General features: G+C 36.7%; 1 protein-coding gene across 2 annotated transcripts in view; it reads left to right on the top strand.

Moving 5' to 3' along the window:
• Window positions 1-17,773, top strand: part of LOC129228237 (UNC93-like protein) — a 91,432-nt gene that overhangs the window by 34,813 nt on the left and 38,846 nt on the right. For both annotated transcript variants that reach the window (XM_054862903.1, XM_054862905.1), the window contains exon 2: window positions 8,227-8,494. In XM_054862903.1, the coding sequence (XP_054718878.1) occupies window positions 8,227-8,494 (268 nt within the window). The remainder of the gene's footprint in view (window positions 1-8,226; window positions 8,495-17,773) is intronic.

The raw sequence follows: 17,773 nt of genomic DNA, 5'->3' as shown, positions 1-17,773 counted from the left end.
CAAAAATAAGAATAAAGTGAACAACTGAATATGTAACGGTACTAGCTAGAGCCGCTATATAGATAGGCCGACGCATCAGCTTAAGTTTAGCCATTTTGGATCGGATTTTCATTGTTGCACTGTTAGGGTTACTACAGCAAAGTTTCGGATTTCGCCAAATTTGCCGAAAATAATATTTTATTTAATAAACAATTTACGTGTGCCGCTAATTATTGATCACAGTGAAAAATCACCAAACGCGATAACTCGCCAGAAAGACAAACACTTAAACACGCGCTCCAATCCAAAACGGCTAATCTTAAGCTGATGCGTCGGCTCGTATATATAGGGGCCTTAGTACTAGCTAAGTCGCCCGGCTTTGAACAGTCTAACCTCGAAAACTAAAGTTATGTCAAGTGACGCGTGTTTAACAACCGGGCTTGAACAAAAAAAAGTAAAATTTTGCGGCAGATTCCGAAAAAATAACCAAAAAAAGAAACATCTTAAATCACCCGATTACAGGAAAAGCCTCAAAACAAAATCCAGAATTTAATTTGTTCATATTCGAGAAAATAAAATGGCAACACACCCTTCTTCTTAACCCCTTGAGGACCAGCGCATGGAAAACGATGCGCAGCTACGGGACCGAACGTTCCGAAATGGAACGCCGCCATCGGCCCGAGCATTTACAGCAGTTAAGCCTAACTGAACAAAAATATTCATATAAAATCAGCATTTCAAAATAATGACTTGATATTTTAAATTAGCTTAAACAATGTACTACTGATTACTAATTATTAATATAAAGACTATTACATTATTAGAAGGGAGTGAAATAAGTAGAATACTAAAACTTTAACTATGTGCACAAAGTTAAATAATATGTGCACACAAACAAAGTTCGAGTTAGACATCGTGAATGTGCAATCAAAGAAAAAGAAATGTAGCAAAAAAATATGTTCCTTATGTAATTTTAATTAAAACAACTTAGGTCAACGAATTTAAACTAGTTAAATTCCCACGCAACAAGTCTCAAAATTGCTTCATAATTCTCTCGAAAGCATTCCCTTTCACTCACTTCGCTAACCATTTTTATTGCAATGTTCCAGTCTCCAAATAAAAAAGAATAAATAAAGAAGAACAATATCAGAAAGGATTCAAAAATAATCATAAACTTCAGTGCCGCTTGAAATCATTCCTGTACTCTCATCGAACGGGGAATCCCAAAAGTCTGGAACACATACGCAAAAATATTTTAACCTTCCTCCCCTTCCCCATAATTTATTCAGCTAGATGTATATCTCTTTCAATTACTCGTAACAAAAAAAGAGAAGCAAAAATATAAACAAGAGCAATTGAGACCTCATAAATCGTATGCGCAGAGCAGTGATTCACTGTTGTTTACATAAAAAAAAATCTATCCCATTGAGAGGTCCAAATAAGAAACTAAAGCATGTAAATGAAGGTCAAATACCATGTGACTCGAATATGATCAAAGTTATAGCCATTTAGCGCCATCTATTATCGTTTAAATATTCAATTCAATCGTTCCATTTCGAGAAAACGTATATGTGACGCTGGGACGTCAGCGTCGATCAGAGCGCGTAGCGGATACGTGCCGCTGGGCTGATAAGAGAGGAATTGTTGCGTAGCGTCCGCGTGACGCTGGGTGCGAACGGGTTTGATTTTCTTCACGTTACAAATTTTAATAAAAGAATTGTTACGGAAAGTTGAGTTGAAGCACTGAAGCTTCGAAATAAATTAGGGATTTCGTGTCGAAATTCCAAGTATCATAATTAATAGTTTTTAATTGATAAAGCTGCTAATTATTATCGGAGGGTTATCTTTCTTTATCTTTCTTTACTAATAATAAAGCTGAAAGTCTCTCTGTTCGGAGGATGTCTGTAGGATGTCTGGATCTCTGTGACGCGCATAGCGCCTAGACCGTTCTGCCGATTTTAATGAAATTTGGCACAAAGTTAGTTTGTAGCATGGGGGTGTGCACCTCGAAGCGATTTTCAAAAATTCGATGTGGTTCTTTTTCTATTACAATTTTAAGAACAAAAATATCATAAGATGGACGAGTAAATTACGAAATTATCATAACGTGGAACCGTAACATGGGTACAAGCCAATTGGCGAGAAAATTCACTATACATTATTTGTAAATATACAGGCGAACCAAAAGACCTTTTAATTTTTCTATTACGGGCAAAGTCGTGTGGGTACCATTAGTGTTAAATAGCCAAACATAAAGACGGGAAAATTATGAATCTATTGATACTTGGTTTGCTGGTCAGTTCACTGACGTTCGGGAGAATTAACTTGGACTTATACATAGATACATACGCTCAGTTTTTAATGATAGAACAGTTTAATTTCTTCATTATTTACAAGTTCTGATTAAAAGCAAATTTTATGGTGTGGTACAGTCCTTTCACAACCTTTGTTGTATATTTAAATTAGATTCTCATATTTTCTAAAAATACCATCAAAATTTACAAATTTTTTAAAAAATACTCTTTGAGTTAGTTCTATCTAAACTAGTTCTATCTAAACCGATTAAATGAGTACACACCCATTTTTTCAAAAGCATAGATTAATCTTGACTAATGATTTGAGATGTTACATCTAAGTTATTTTTAGGTCCCACGAGGTCGTCCTTATCTTGTTCAATCTACGGAGTAGTGGCATTCCATAAAAGCTTTCTTGCTTATTAATGGGGGAGGGGAGAAAATGAAGGTCGTATGGAGCACATTTAGTTCACGTGACAGAAACCTACGCCTTGCGTATTATGTTAACATTCATTTGTTTGAAGATGCCTTCAGGTAATACCGTTTCTCATTTACTTTGGGAGAAAAATAAAACCGGTTTAACCTTTGACTGTTAATTACTATGTATTTTTCAGCGCTCATTCCGAAAAGGACTCTCTTCCCCTCCCCCTCTATCAATCAGAATTTATCAAAAATCGTAGTTTTCAAAAAATAAATAAATAAATAAATTAAATAAATAAATAAATAATAATAATTATAATAATAATTAATTTGAATTTTGAAATTTTGAATTCCAATTATGTTTTTCGCAATCACGAGCAGCGTTAGGACCCTACTCATTGGAGTTATTGTTTCTAGAAACGGCTCTTGTCACCTTAAGCCTGCCCGTCCTCTTGGGCGGTTACGTGTGCATAGTTGTGTGTGTGTGTGTAGGCTTGTGTGTGTCACCAGACCTATGTGTATGCACGTAGGCGTGTATATGTATGAAGGCTTGTGTGTGTATGAGTGTGTGAGTGTGCGTGTGTGTAGGACATCGACATCTCCAACTAAGAGAAGCGGATTGCTCAGGACCGGAGGAGCCGCGCCTGCAGAGGCCGTTGGGCGGTGGTGCTGCAGAGGCTCCTGGTCCAAGCTGAAAAAGGAAAGAGATCAAAGACGGTCAAGTGAGGACAATAAGCAATCGTGATTGCTCAAAAAAACTTTTAAATGTTATATTAATTACTAGAAAATCGCCCGTCAAGGTATGACGGGTGAAAATTGCTTCTACATTTGAACGAAGCCATTGCCTGTTTAGTGATATTAAATAGTTAAAATTTTAGCATTAACTCCAGTGGATTAACCCTGAACTCCAGTAGTTAGCGTTCATTGTTGACCATATTTTCGTTTCTTCATTCCCCTAAAATGACACAGTCTTACCAGTAAAACAGTTAAGTTACCGAATTGAGTTCAGCTTTGTAAGAATAAATAATTTCCCTGCATGTTAAACATTACCAAAGCATATTATCAAATGATCATGCCGTGGCGGGAGTTTCATTTTTGAAACACGATCATTGGCTATTATTTATATGAGGATGCATCAAAATAGGCGAGAAGTCTCTGATCAAAAAAGTGTGGAGCGCTTATTTGTCCTTTAATTTCTAACGAAAATTTCCGCAAAACGAACCTCTATAGTTTTTACTGATTGTTTGTTGCCGTGTTCCATATTCGTGGGAAAGAATGCCTTGGTGTCTTTACAATGCGTGAGTGTCTTTATCTCACAAGGAGGATGGACTTCTAATAATATATCACAGTATGGCTTAACCACGGAGAGATTAAGCAACATTGTATCCGTTTCCGCTTCCGGTTCTTCCTCCATCTATCTATCCGTTGTCAAAATATAATTTTTTTTTAATTTACAAAGAGGAGATCACAAGAAGACTAACACTTCAGGAAAGAGAAAATACTGGGGGTTACTCGAGCCCACGACCTGTGGTATACGAAGTAAGTGTACCTACCATTCAACCTAGAACCCCTTAAAAGGGACAGGCTGATTTATCCGACATTTTGGTTCCGAGACAGTATTTATAATTACGTTATAATCAGGGTTGGCAAAAACCCGGGTTTTTTCAAAAAAGCCCTTGGACCCAGGGTTTTTTGGGCTTTTTTAAATAAAACCCAAAAAAAAACCAACTAAAGCTGGGTTTTTTAAAAGAAATGTGGGTTTTTTTTGTCTTTTTTTAGAGAAAATGTGGGGTACTTGTAGCATATTGTAGCGTAAGTATATGGGCAAAGAACAAAAATGTCTTGGGGTAAAAACAGCTGGAAAATTCAGCGTTTTCTGAAGAAAAGTAAAAAGGACTACAAAGCCCAAATATAGTGAAGTTTCAGATTTTTTAGTTTCCATGATTACCAACAGTTAAGGCTGAGTTACTTTTCGAGTGATAAATCTATTGTTCGTTTGTTCGCTTTTAATTACTACATTTTTTTTTTTTTTTTGCATTTTACTTTATTGTATTTCATTTTATAATGCAAAACTACTGTAGAACCTCAAGTAGTTTAAATAACTTTTTGCTGAATTCCAGCTTAATCAAGACATTTCTTTGAATTTTATGTTGCCCGTTTTTCTATTTCTATGTACACAGTAAGAAATATTAAACTTTTTCGTAAGATAATAAAAATACTGTATATCCTATTCTGTTTTCTGTCTGACTGTTTGTAAAACCTGTTAATTTCTAAAAAATATACCTTGTTTATTCAAGATTTGTGACGTGTTGGTTTGCAGAAAATAATTCACATGAAAGCTTTTTAGCTTTTAGCTCGAGTAGGTACAATCTACAAATATTGAGAAAATCAGACGAGACAGGACTTAGTCAAGATAATTTGAGTTATTTTTGACCAGTTAAAGAAAAAAGTTAAACATATTTATTTGAAATCTTTGAAGTATTTTTTTAATGCCGTTAAGAGTTAAGAAATGCTATTAAAGTTCAAAATTCATTTTTATGTCCATTGTCTGTGGTGAAGAACAAATAAAAAAGGAGTTTAAATTGTGAAAGTATTTAAATTAATTAATTAAAAAAAAAATTCTCAGAAAATTTTAAAAAAACCCAAAAGTGGGCAAAATAATGGGTTTTTTTTAAATGGGTTTATTTAAAAAAACCCATTGGGTCCAGTCCGGCCAACCCTGGTTATAATATTCGCTGGTTGCTATGTCGTAAAAAATTGATGATAAGTTGAGTAAAATGTCCCTTAAGGTAATTTTAAAATGATAACTTAGTTCACAAATTCAACAAAAATGTATTGGAAAATGGTCACTGTAATGAACCTCCTTTTCACATCTTATTTGTTTTTAATTCATACTATTTAAATCTTCTTCATTTACAGAATCAAAAATTCAAACATTCATCAGGCAACACATCTATAGCTTGGTTACCAGTTTTCTGCAACGAGGCTTTTGTACAAATACTAATTTTTCCACTCACATTTTTGAAACCAAAATGCCGGAAGAGTCAGCTCCACTTATATAGTCGCCTTAGCTCAACCACGGAGGCCGCAATTATTTTTTCTGCATTAAAATTAAGATTTAAATGAAGATAGCTATGCTTTTAGAAGCCATTCGCCCATCCTTGTAAAATGTTTTCATTTTTGTTACATGTGAATCTTCTTGGATCGTTGATGATCTGATTCATCCTTTTTATAAAATGCTGGTTATCTTGATAACCTAACACCAATGATACAACATCGTTGTTAATTTTCTTCGATATCTCCTTTTCATTTTTTTGATGTTCGGTTGAAATCTCTCACCATCTCTTCGCTAGTGGCACACGCAATGTTCTGGAGAGGCAGGGATGCCCAACTATGGGGGGGGGGGGGAGGTCATGGCGCAGACTGAACCACTGAAATTTTTAGGGGTTGTTTTGAGGGGTATTTTAACTTTTGGGGAGGCTCTTGCTTGGGGGTCATCGTGATATTTGGGGGGAGGGGTGCCACTTAGGAGGGTGGGAACCACTGGAAGAGTAGTTCACATAGCGCTTATCGGCAAGAAATGTGGCACATCTGAAAATTAAGGGAAAAAAGTGAAACATGTAGAAATCTTTTTGCCCGGGTAAAATCTGCAGGTCTGTCTGTAACGTCAGTTCTTAAAAAACTGCCGAGAGTTGGAAGTCGAACCAGGTACCAAAAAATTTGTAACTTCCGCGGAACCCATTTCGAGTCGAGTCATTCTTCTAGTGCTTAAATTAGCAGAGATATTAGTTGAATCGTTGATTAACATTATTTCTCAAATTTAAGGGTTTTAAGTTTTAACGACATCCGGCAGATGGCAGCATCACAGATTCCAAATCGAAAATTTGTGATGCTGCCCTCTGCCGGGAAAATAAAATAACTAAGGCTATACTCACCCCTCCCCCCCTCAAAAAAAAGTTTTTTTTTTTTTTGAAAATATCGTTTTTATTTTGAGAGACAAATACAGAAATCAACATTTAAAAGAGAAGAATTGGTGCCACTTTTTAATTCACAAACTTGCTCGAGTACATTTATTGCTGATTTGAAAAAAAATAAAAAAAATAAATAAATAAATAGAATGAATTTCTTGGCAGATTTTCATACAATTACTTTCAGAATCAACATTACTTTGTGCATTGCGATTTTCATGTACTTTTTTGTCGATGCAAAAATAAGTCAAAATTGAAGCTATCCTTTCTACGAGTACATAAAGCCCAGGAAAACATAGAATAATTAATTATGCATGATTTAATTTATCGGTTTAAAACCGCTTCAACAGCTCCATTCAATGAATTTGGGTTAGAGCATCCAGTATCCTATTCTGTCTCACGAAACATTTCAGTAAGTATAGAAAAAATGAAGACACAAAATGCGCCAGGTTCTTGGCGCATTTTAGGTCTACTTTTTTTCTCTAAGGTACTAAATAATTTAATTGGCTGCTCTGATATTGTTAATTCGATACAACTTGCTGTCCCAAGTAGGACTCTTAGGAGCCGATCTACTTTTGAAAATTTTTTCACAAGACTGAACTATGTTGATAATTTTTGTCTTTTTAAAATTTTACAAACTGCTTAACAATCATTGTGGTGATTTAGATATTTTTAACATGTCATTTTACAATTTTAAGTCTATATGTTTTAATATTTTAAGAGTAAAATTAGTTTTAATTGCTATTTTTATATTATTTTTGCCACTGTAATTGGATACTTCCTTTTACAAAAAAGGAAGTATCGTATTCACGAAAAAATTTTCACTCAAAAATTGACCTTAATTTCCATTTTGCTCACCCCCGAATGAATGTTGAGTTTTGTTTTCGACTCGACCACACGTGGATAGGTTCCTAAGAACGTATATACACGCGAAATATCCATTTTGACGCTTCCCGAGTTAATTACAATGAGTTTTCTCGTGACGTCTGTATGTACGTATATATGTATGTGCGTTTGTATGTCGCATAACTCAAGAACGGTATGTCCTAAAATGTTGAAATTTAGTACGTAGACTCCTAGTGCGGTCTAGATGTGCACCTCCTCTTTTGGTTGCATTCGGGTGTTTCTAAAGGGGTCTTTTGCCCCTTTTTGGGGGGAAATCATTGTTAATTTCGATGCAAACTCAAGTGGTATTATAATTTTGTGGACACTTGGCGATAGATCGCCAGTCTTTTGGTCTCCAAGTTTTGTTGCCAACTTGGCGACAAATTTGACGATATTTATTTATTATTATAATTTTTTTTTTAAATCTGGTTTGCTATTTAAAGAGTACACTATTGAATCACATTAAAATTGCCAATAATGAGAAAATGACATTAAATTGGAGTAAAAGGAAGTCATGTGATGCACACATCAGCTCGTTTTCTGTAATGTGCAATGCTTTTAATAAATAAATAAATATTCGGGAAGAACGGGACAGGATACCTGAAAACGGAATTGTCCCGTTCACTACGGGACGTATAGTCGCCTCAAAGTATACCAACGCCTCTTTCTGTCTCTTCCAGGCCTACATCGCCTGTTCGTGGGGCGTGCACCACGTGGGCTTCGTGACGATCTGCTTCGGCGTGTGCGGCGCCCTCACGGCGCTGCTCGTGGGGCCCCTGGTCAAGTGCATCACGCAGATGTGCGTGCTCATCCTGGCCGCCTGCATCACCGTCGTCATGTGCGCCTTCCTCTTCCTCTGGCAGCCCAGCCCCGACCACACGGTCGTCTACTTCCTCTTCGCCGGAGTCTGGGGCATGGGGGACGCCATCTGGTGGTCGCAGATCAGCGGTGAGTTACTAGAGCGCCTTCATGTTTTACAGGGCGACGCTATAGTGCATTCGGGGAGAATTGATGGCTGAAGTAAGCGAAGAGGATTTGGCACCAACATTTGCCACTTTCATGAATTACTCATTGGGTTGGCGATTCTTCGAGGAACATTTCGTTTATCTGATTGGCGTTGTTTTCGCCATACCATTGCCAATCGGACAAGAGTATCGCCAAGTGTCACGTTGCTTTGTTCACTTCCACTATCAGTTCTCGCTGAATTCACTACAGTGCAGTCTGGCTCTGATAAAGAGACGCTTGACCTTGAATAGCTCCTTTGTGTGTCAGTTGAAACAGCATGCATTCTTACCAGAAAACTATACGATAATGTAATAATGAAAGAATAAATAAATGTGTAATATAAATACATGCAAGATACAGACAGCTCGATTATCCCAGCCAGAGACTGCAGTTTAGTCCCTGTTATGGACTCATCAGTCTGGGATAGGAAATAACCGAGCTCGAGGTTGCCTTCAATTTTCGAGTTGAACCGCACCATGTCTACGGACTATCTCTGGTGAGATAAATTTAGTGCTTTATCTAGCAGTTTGTTGGCACTCTCAACTTTAAGGAGATGACATCTTCCTCCAGCTCGGTTATTCCCTATTCCATACTGATGAGTAACAACAAGGACGAAACTGTAGTGTCAGTATATTGCATGAAGCAAAACATGTTTCGGGGCGAATAAATAAATTCCCCTTTGTCACCGTTAACGACATAGGGGGTCCTAAAGTCTGTCGAAAGTTTAATAAAACTTGCCAAATTGAGCGAGTTTGGATGAGTAATAGAAGATGTTGTGCGAGTGGATGTCCATGGTAGAGCCTCTATATATACACTCTGGCGCATCAGCTTAAGTTTAGCTATTTTGGATCGGATTTTTCATTGTTGCGGAGCTAGAATTACCAGAGTAAAGTTTCGGGTTTGGCAAAATTGACCAAAAATAATATTTTATTTAACAAACAATTCACGTGCCGCTAATAATTGCTCACAGTGGAAAATCACCTAACGCGACAACTTGCCAGAAAAGACAACCACTCAAACACACGCCTTGATTCAAAATGGCTGATCATAATCTGATGCGTCGCGTCGGCTCGTATATAAAGAGGCCTTAGTCCATGTTACAATACAGATTTGTAGTTTCTCTAATTTCTCGCCATTTGGCGCTAGTGTTAAAAGTTCGGCAGACTTTAAGGTTTTTTATCTCGATAGCAGGAGACCAGTGCAAATAACTTTTGCGTCGAAAAATGTTTCAGTATGCTCCTTTGATTGCTCAGGCCAAACTATTTTCATTGTTACACTATTCGTGTGTTACTCATGTTAGATTGGCACAACGCCAATAATCATTACCGGCATCGCAATCCGGCTCTGCTTGTTCCTATTTTACCAAATGGAATTGTTCAATGATCAGCCCGTCGGAAGTTAACTTATCAGAGTCAGACTACTGTCTGTCCGCCACGAGAAAAGCTCCCGCTGTAAAGTCTGAGCCCGTCTACTGCCATGGAAATGGACTTCGTTCATTTTCTGCAAGGGTTAGCAGGAGAGTTCTTTTTTGGCACCATTTCGCCACTCGTCTTCCCACCTTTGTGAAGTCATACGTTTTTTCCAACATTAAGCTTTGGAAAAATGCCACACGTCTCGTTGCTATAGCAACAGACGGGTACAGACATTTCGGCGTTTACTTTTCTCGTGATGGCATCAGGACAGTAGAGTTCCACCGTCCCTGCGATGTTTACAAGTGCCGTTCAAGTGTACATTTGCAAGTACTGACCATAATTTGAAAGAACATCATATTCTCACTAAATGATGCAAACTGCATTGAGAATAGGGGCATAGGAACCGGAGGAGCTAGCAGAGCTGTGGTTTCTCCTGGAAAATTTCAGATGGTGTCAGCTCCCTCGAGAGAAGTTTAGGCTCCGCATCTTTTAGGTCCACTGTATCTCTCGAATCTGAATTGAAGAATATGATTTATTTTGTTCTTGGAAATTCGTAAAATAACAAAGAGAGGAGAGAAGGAGAGAAGAAAAGGAGGAATCTTCGCGGGGGAAAGTGTGGAGAGACCACGTGATTACGTCCTTCCACAAAAGCATTTTCCCATGTCTGCACTCACTAAATCTCGTAGGGTTTAGAATAGTCGTCGATTTTTATTTTTTAACCTCCTGCCTGAAATGTTTTGGCACATTTTTTTCTTTTACCCGCAAGCGCAGTTGACTGATTCATGGATAAGTGTTTTTTTTCTCAATTTCTACAGTAAGTTGTTGAGTTATGCCGATTTCAAAATGTTTCTAAAAGTTGCGTTCTCGTAGAATAGCGACGGAGGAAGAAAACGTCAAAATCCAAAGGAACGGTGATCGAACCACGTGGCACACGACAGTGAAATTGTTTGATCTTCTCCTCAAGTCATAAAACTTGTCGACTCAACTCTTGCTTTACCGCATACAATAGTGACTGAATGAAATAGCTTGTCTATCTCTCAAAGGTCTAAGGTTCGGCACCACTGTGTCAGTAGGTATGTCTGCAATGTGCATGCTCGAATTTTATCATTTGGTAAAATTCGAAATTTCATCCAAGAAATTGAGAATTTTCACTCCCAAAAATATACGGGGCGCCCATGTTTCCTACTCCATCGGCATTATTTAGAATATTTTTCATATTTTTCCGTGATAAAATAATTTCCTTTTAAATCAATTCTAATGCTGTCATTTTTGAAGTGCAAAAGAATGCGGAAATATTTCAGAATCTGCTGTTTTACTATGCGCGCGCATTCAGTTACAAGGCTATCAGCCAGTCAGATCCCACAATCAAACCAGCTCAAAGCATTGGTCTGGTCATCAGTTAATATACGTACATAACAACAAAGTCATATTTAGAAAACAAATTCCATTTAACGTTATAATTATACATCTGGATCTAGAAATAGGCAAAACCTCCGCAGTCGCCTTGAAGCTTCAAGGTGTAAAAACGCCCAGCTATCGCGTTGCAGTGCGGCAACAAAAGGCATGATGAAATAAAACTTCCTGTAATTACTGAAATTAATGTTTATTAATAGATTTAAATGCTTGAATCGATATTAAAAGAACTCATTCAAAACTAATATGTTTGGTCGAGATTCATTTTCGGTGGTAGCCAAAGTGAAAGCTCTATGCAAATAATAACAATTAAATGGTCTTCGTAAATGACTAAATTATAGTTCTAAGGATTTATTTCTGCAATTTTTGGTATGAAGTGTTAGTAATGCATACATTAGCTTTCATATTTTATTCATGAATGTCAAATTTATCGCAGCAATGAAAGCTGAATTTTTGATTTGGTTAAATGCTTAAAATAAGTACGAAGGGGTGCCCACGCCCTGCAACTAAAGTTAATTTAGGCAACAGTGATCGAATAGCTGTTTCTTCAAGAGTTAGAAAACCAGTTATTGAAAGAACTACATGAACCACCCATACTGCATGGGTGGAAAACCAACGCGGTTATAATTACCCTACATCATCCTGATTAAACCTAAAATAACTTTCTTCACCAGCCTGCCATGTGTGCACTGTAAAGTGAGAAATTATTCTCTGTAAAATAGTATGTGTTAAAGCGAGAAAAACGAGCTGATGTGTGCATCACATGACTTCCTTTTACACCAATTTAATGTCATTTTCTCATAATTGGCAGTTTTAATGTGATACCATTGTTTACTCTCTAAATATCACCAACAGTGACCAAATTGAAACCAGATTTAAAAAATTAAAAAAAAAATCGCCAAATTTGTCGCCAAGTTGGCGAAAAAACTTGGCGACCAAAAGACTGGCAATATATCGCCTAGTGTTCGCCAAATTATAACACCACTTGAGTTTACATCGAAATTAACAATGATTTCCTCCCAAAAAAGGGCAAAAGACCCCCTTTGGAGCATCCGAATGCAACCAAAAAAGGAGGTGCACAACTAGACCCCACTCGGAGTCTAAGTACCAAATTTCAACTTTCTAGGACATTCCGTTCTTGAACTATACGACATACATACACACATACACACATACGCACATACAGACGTCACGAGAAAACTCGGTGTAATTAACTCGGGGATCGTCAAAATGGATATTTCGGGTGTCTGTACGTTCCTAGGCCTATATCCACGTGTGGTCGGGTTGAAAAATAACATTCATTCGGGGGTGAGCAAAATGGAAATTAAGGCCGATTTTTGAGTGAAAATTTTTTCGCGAATACAATACTTCCTTTTTTTGTAAAAGGAAGTAAAAAGGATCAGCCGTTCTAAAATTCCTTTCACACTATTACTTAACCAGGGGTGCGCATCGGGTTCGGGGGGGGGGGGGGGGAGGGGGCCTGCAGTGGCGCTCCGAACTTACATTTTTGGGTGCCGAAATTCTGAATTTGCCGAATGAGATTTAAAATTTTACAGAATAATAAAATGCTCCCTATGGACACATAAAACAAACCTGTATCTAATAGCTGCAGGTATTATAGACACGGAAAAAAACCCTCAATACTGAACTAGTATCTACTATTTTGCCGAATGGTCAGACAAAATGTATCGAATACGGAATATTTTAAGACGTCGCAGTGACCGTGAATTATTTTATGAGTTGTCCATCTACTTGGTTCTGAAATTATGAAGGTTATGAGTGATCTTTCGTGCATGCGAGTGAAAAATGAATTGCTTTAAACGTTCACATTTCATCAAATTTCTAATATTTTCGATTCGAATTTTATTTTTGTACTTCTCTTGCTTGTTGTCAAGTTTTCTGTAATTTTTGGTAAGCTAGGACGGAAAAATCTGCGTGTTACGAGCCAAAACCCTACGAAAGTTTTTTTTTTTTTTTTTAAAGAATCCTTATAACTTGATGATGATGATGTCGTGTGTATTCCTTATAACTTCGTGAGTATATGCAAAAACCCACAAAATAATTGTTTATAGTATGCAAATGTATTTCTGCGCCTTTTTTTAACAACTATTAACGGTGAAGGATGAACAATTTTTTTTCCTCTTCAATTTGCTGCCGGTCCTCTAAATGAATGGTGTCCCCCCAGTTTCGCCGACACGAAATCTCCCCCGCCCTTTTGTAATCCCCTTGTTTTTCAGTTCCAATCATACCTTTTGATATGTTAAGGGGGGGGATTTGAAATTTTAATAAACTAAATTAATGTGTGGTTTATTATAATTTTTTTATTGAAAACAGGGCCCAACTTTTGAGACAAAGTTACCGAACAGTTAGTCTCTTATTTCTCACGAAATTCATGAAAATTTGAATTTTTGGAAGTGTCCCAATATTCTTAGTTACATAGTGTAAATGACCTTTCACCGATTCGACTAGTACAGTGAAACCTGTGTAAGTTGACCACTCGCGGTGCAGTACTTTGGTGGTCAACTTAGACAAGTGGTCAACTTATAAAGGGCGGTGATGATTTTTTTTAATTTTTTTTGTCATTTCTTGCACCATGTATTCATTTTTTGAGTAATTCACCCTTATTCTTTCTGTTCAACTCACTTTCATTGTTTACTATTATTGAAAGTAAAACAATAGTTAAAAGTACTATTCAAATAATTTGGTTATTTTTTCCTTGTTTTTAACTATATTAGACACTGTAGTTTTAGAAATTCCATATCTGCCGGCTAATTTTCTCTGGTTTTCTCCGTTTTCAATTAATTTTAATATAATATTTCATACTTTTTATTAATCTCAAGTTCAACTAACTTTCTTTTTCAAGCCTTTTTTGTACAACTTATAGCACAAAGAGCAATAAGCGCGACTCACCCAGTTCATCAAGGCAAAATTAAAATGTCCTATCTCTTAATCCACCAGAACCATCTTGCACCAGAAACATGTAACTTTACTCATTAGCAGGCCCAGATCTGCGTACCCGCAGTGCGAGGGGCCTGCGTCCTTAAAGGAGCTAACGGTCTTAGAAAGTGAATAAAAAACAGAAAAAAAAAACAAAAAAAAAAAACTAGCACTAAGGCTTATTCGCTTTACAAATAGACACAGCTGGCCACTAGGGAGGGGCCCTACATATTTTGTTGCAAGGGGGCCCAAAATGTATAAATCCGGGCCTGCTCCTTTTAGCACAATTTCTGTGTTGCCACAACATATTGCAACTGAAAGAAAAGACTTTCACTTTCAACTTTTCTACTGACTCCTATTTTCAGTGAACAGAGTACAAAAAGCTATCTCAAATAAAACAACAAATGAAAAACAAGTTTGGAGAATAAAGAGCAGCATAAGCTTTATGATGATGTTTAGATGGTAAAATGCTAATCTGTCATCAAAGCATTAAAAACATTTTTGGAAAGCTATCAAAAAAAAAAAAAAAAAAAAAAAGAAAGAAAGAAAGAAATAATAATAATAATAATAATAAATAATAAAATAAAATAATTTGCTGAAGAAAGTTAAAAAAAAATAAACCAAGTGGTCAACTTACAAAGGGTTTTTTACAATATTCCAAACCAAATTTGGCGTACATTAGTGGTCAAGATAGACAGGTGGTCAAGATAGAGAGGTGGTCAAGTTACAGATGTTTTCCTTCATTATATGAGATAGGACTAATTCCGTTCCTGACAAAAGCGGTCAACATAGACAGGTGGTCAACTTACAAGGGTAGTCAACTTTACAGGTTTTACTGTATTTCAATTTCTCTCTCAGGAGTTCCCCCCCGCCACACAGATTGAAAACCAATGCGTTCCCCTGCTCTTAGGGGGACACCTCCGTAGTATATATTGTATATTTTTGTTACTTTAATTTTATTTCTTAGTTAAGATATATCTTATACATATAAAATCTGAGTATCTATCTATCTATCTATCTATGTCCAAGCTTCTTCTCCCGAACGACAGTGAACTGACCATCGAACCAGGTATCGATGGATTCGTCATCTTCCCGTCTTCATGTTTGGCTATTTAACATAATCCTCCGGTAATAATTAGCGGAGATATCAATTAAAAACTATTAATTATGACTCTTAGATTTCAAAATCAAATCCCTATTTTTCGAAGGCTTTCCTCCATTCAAATTATTATTCAGTGCTTCATCTCAACTTTCCATAACAATGCTTTTATTAAAATGTATAGCGGGTGAAGAAAATCATTGAGATGAAAGATCTGTTGCCATTTTTTTTCTCGAATATGAACAGGTAAAATTCTTGTTTTTATTTTGAGGCTTTTCCTGTAATCAGGGGATTTAAAATGTTTACTTTTTGGGGTTTTCCGCAATCTGCCGCAAAATTTCAGTGACTTTTTTTTTTGGTTCAAGCCTGATTGTTAAATACGCGTCACATGACATAACTTTCATTTTCGAGGAGGACCGTGCACGTCGTAAAGTAAATGAGTGATTTACAAGTTATTTGAGTTCTTTGAGGGTTTGTACCTGGAAAACGGATTGATGTAATTCTTGTACGACCATGTGGATAGAATCCATCTAAATATTTATCTGAGTGGTATGTTGCATTAATAAACACCCGGGCAACGCCGGGTAGTAGACTATTTTATGTAAAAAGCGGATTGTTATTGTGCATAAATATTTCCGATATAGTCTATCAGATGTAATTCAGTTTAACGTGAGTAAAGATTATAGTTGATAATGCATATATTTTCCCCTTTTGTGCTGACTGAAAATGTACTCATAACTTGTATCATTGATAACGATTATTAACGTTGATGAGGTGTTTTGGCAAAAATATGTTTTACTGGTGTTTTGCAAACCTTGCTTTACGCGCATTTATTTATTCCTTAACGCGTTAGAAACTAGTGTCAGTGTACTACAAAAGCATCAACTGGACTGCTCTTACATTTTTTAGGTAGCCCGTGCAACGCCGGGCACGCAGCTAGTTTCTGAATAATTGTTGTTTCCTGCTCCTGCCATGTATCTGTGTACTGACCGGATTTTCCGAATGCAGTCGGATCGCGATTACATCCCTAGTTTTAAGATGATCTTTACAACTAAACAATCTCCGTAAGCAATGTTTCTACACATCTCATTAACATTCACCACACATACTTGAAAGTAACAGTTAACAATCTGAACACAATCAAGCCGCGTGAAAGTAACCAATCACAATGCGCCCTCTGGCGGTGCTTATTAAGTTGACTTATTTACTCGTCAATGCAACTCACGTGCTGTTGAGGAGACCCTGGCATCATATAACATCTTCTTCCGAATTTGCATCTGCATCAGGAAAAAGTGACACATTTATCCAAGCCAAGACGGAGAATCACTGAACGCGCACTATTTTAACACACCGTCCTTCGTACGAAATCGCAAGCCTCTTGTCATGTCATTTACGTAATATGCATATTAATTTTTTTTATGGCATTCATTTTATGAAAGTATTTTTCTCAAATCTCTTATCTTTTATTTTTTGCGTTGTTAACCTTATACGGTTTCTTGGATGACCTTATACGGAGTCTTATGTCAGGTGAACATTTACTTTTTTCCCTGAAAACGTCGCAGTTAACTGTTGTTACTGCGAAATATTCGAAATGGGGTCGTTTCCAAAATTTTCAAAGCATTTTTTTTTCTGAAAAAGCAAGCTTAAAAACATAGGATCTGACCCTTTTTTTTAAAATAATTTGACCAAATTTAATATTAAAAAAAAAAATATTTTAATCGGTGAGCTTTCATCGTTTACGTTTCTGCCGATGACATCACAAATGATGAAATGCCATTCACTAAGGCACCTATATATACGAGCCAACTCATCAGCTTAAGATCAGCCTTTTTGGATCGGAGCGCGTGTTTTGAGTGGTTGTCTTTTCTGGCGAGTTATCGCGTTGGTGGTTGTTCACTGTAGCAATTATTAGCGGTACGTGAATTGTTTATAAAATAAAATATTATTTTCTGCAAATTTGGCGAAATCCGAAACTTTGCTGTGGTAACCCAAGCAGTGCAACAATGAAAATTCCGATCCAAGATGGCTAAACGTAAGCTGATGCGTCGGCCTATCTACATAGCGGCTCTACCATTCACAATGCACAATATTTTAATCTGCTTCTTTACTCACGATGTACTGGCAACTATATGGTTGATAGCAAGCGTAGAGCGCAATTTTAATTCTCTTCTTGATTATCATAAAGTAGAAACGCGGTAGAAAAATGCGCCAAAGAGCATCATTTGTGACGTCATCAAGACCACGCCTCATTTTCAAAATCGGACTTAAAAAAAAATTAATTAAAACTTAAGCGTTGGGAAAATGAAAGCTTTTTCTCGCTCCGTTGTAATTTTTTTTTTTGCTTATTCTATCAATTTCAGA

Source organism: Uloborus diversus, chromosome 8 (genome assembly GCF_026930045.1).
Source record: "Uloborus diversus isolate 005 chromosome 8, Udiv.v.3.1, whole genome shotgun sequence".
Lineage (NCBI taxonomy): Eukaryota > Metazoa > Arthropoda > Arachnida > Araneae > Uloboridae > Uloborus > Uloborus diversus.
This window is presented reverse-complemented; position numbering and strand designations above follow the sequence as displayed.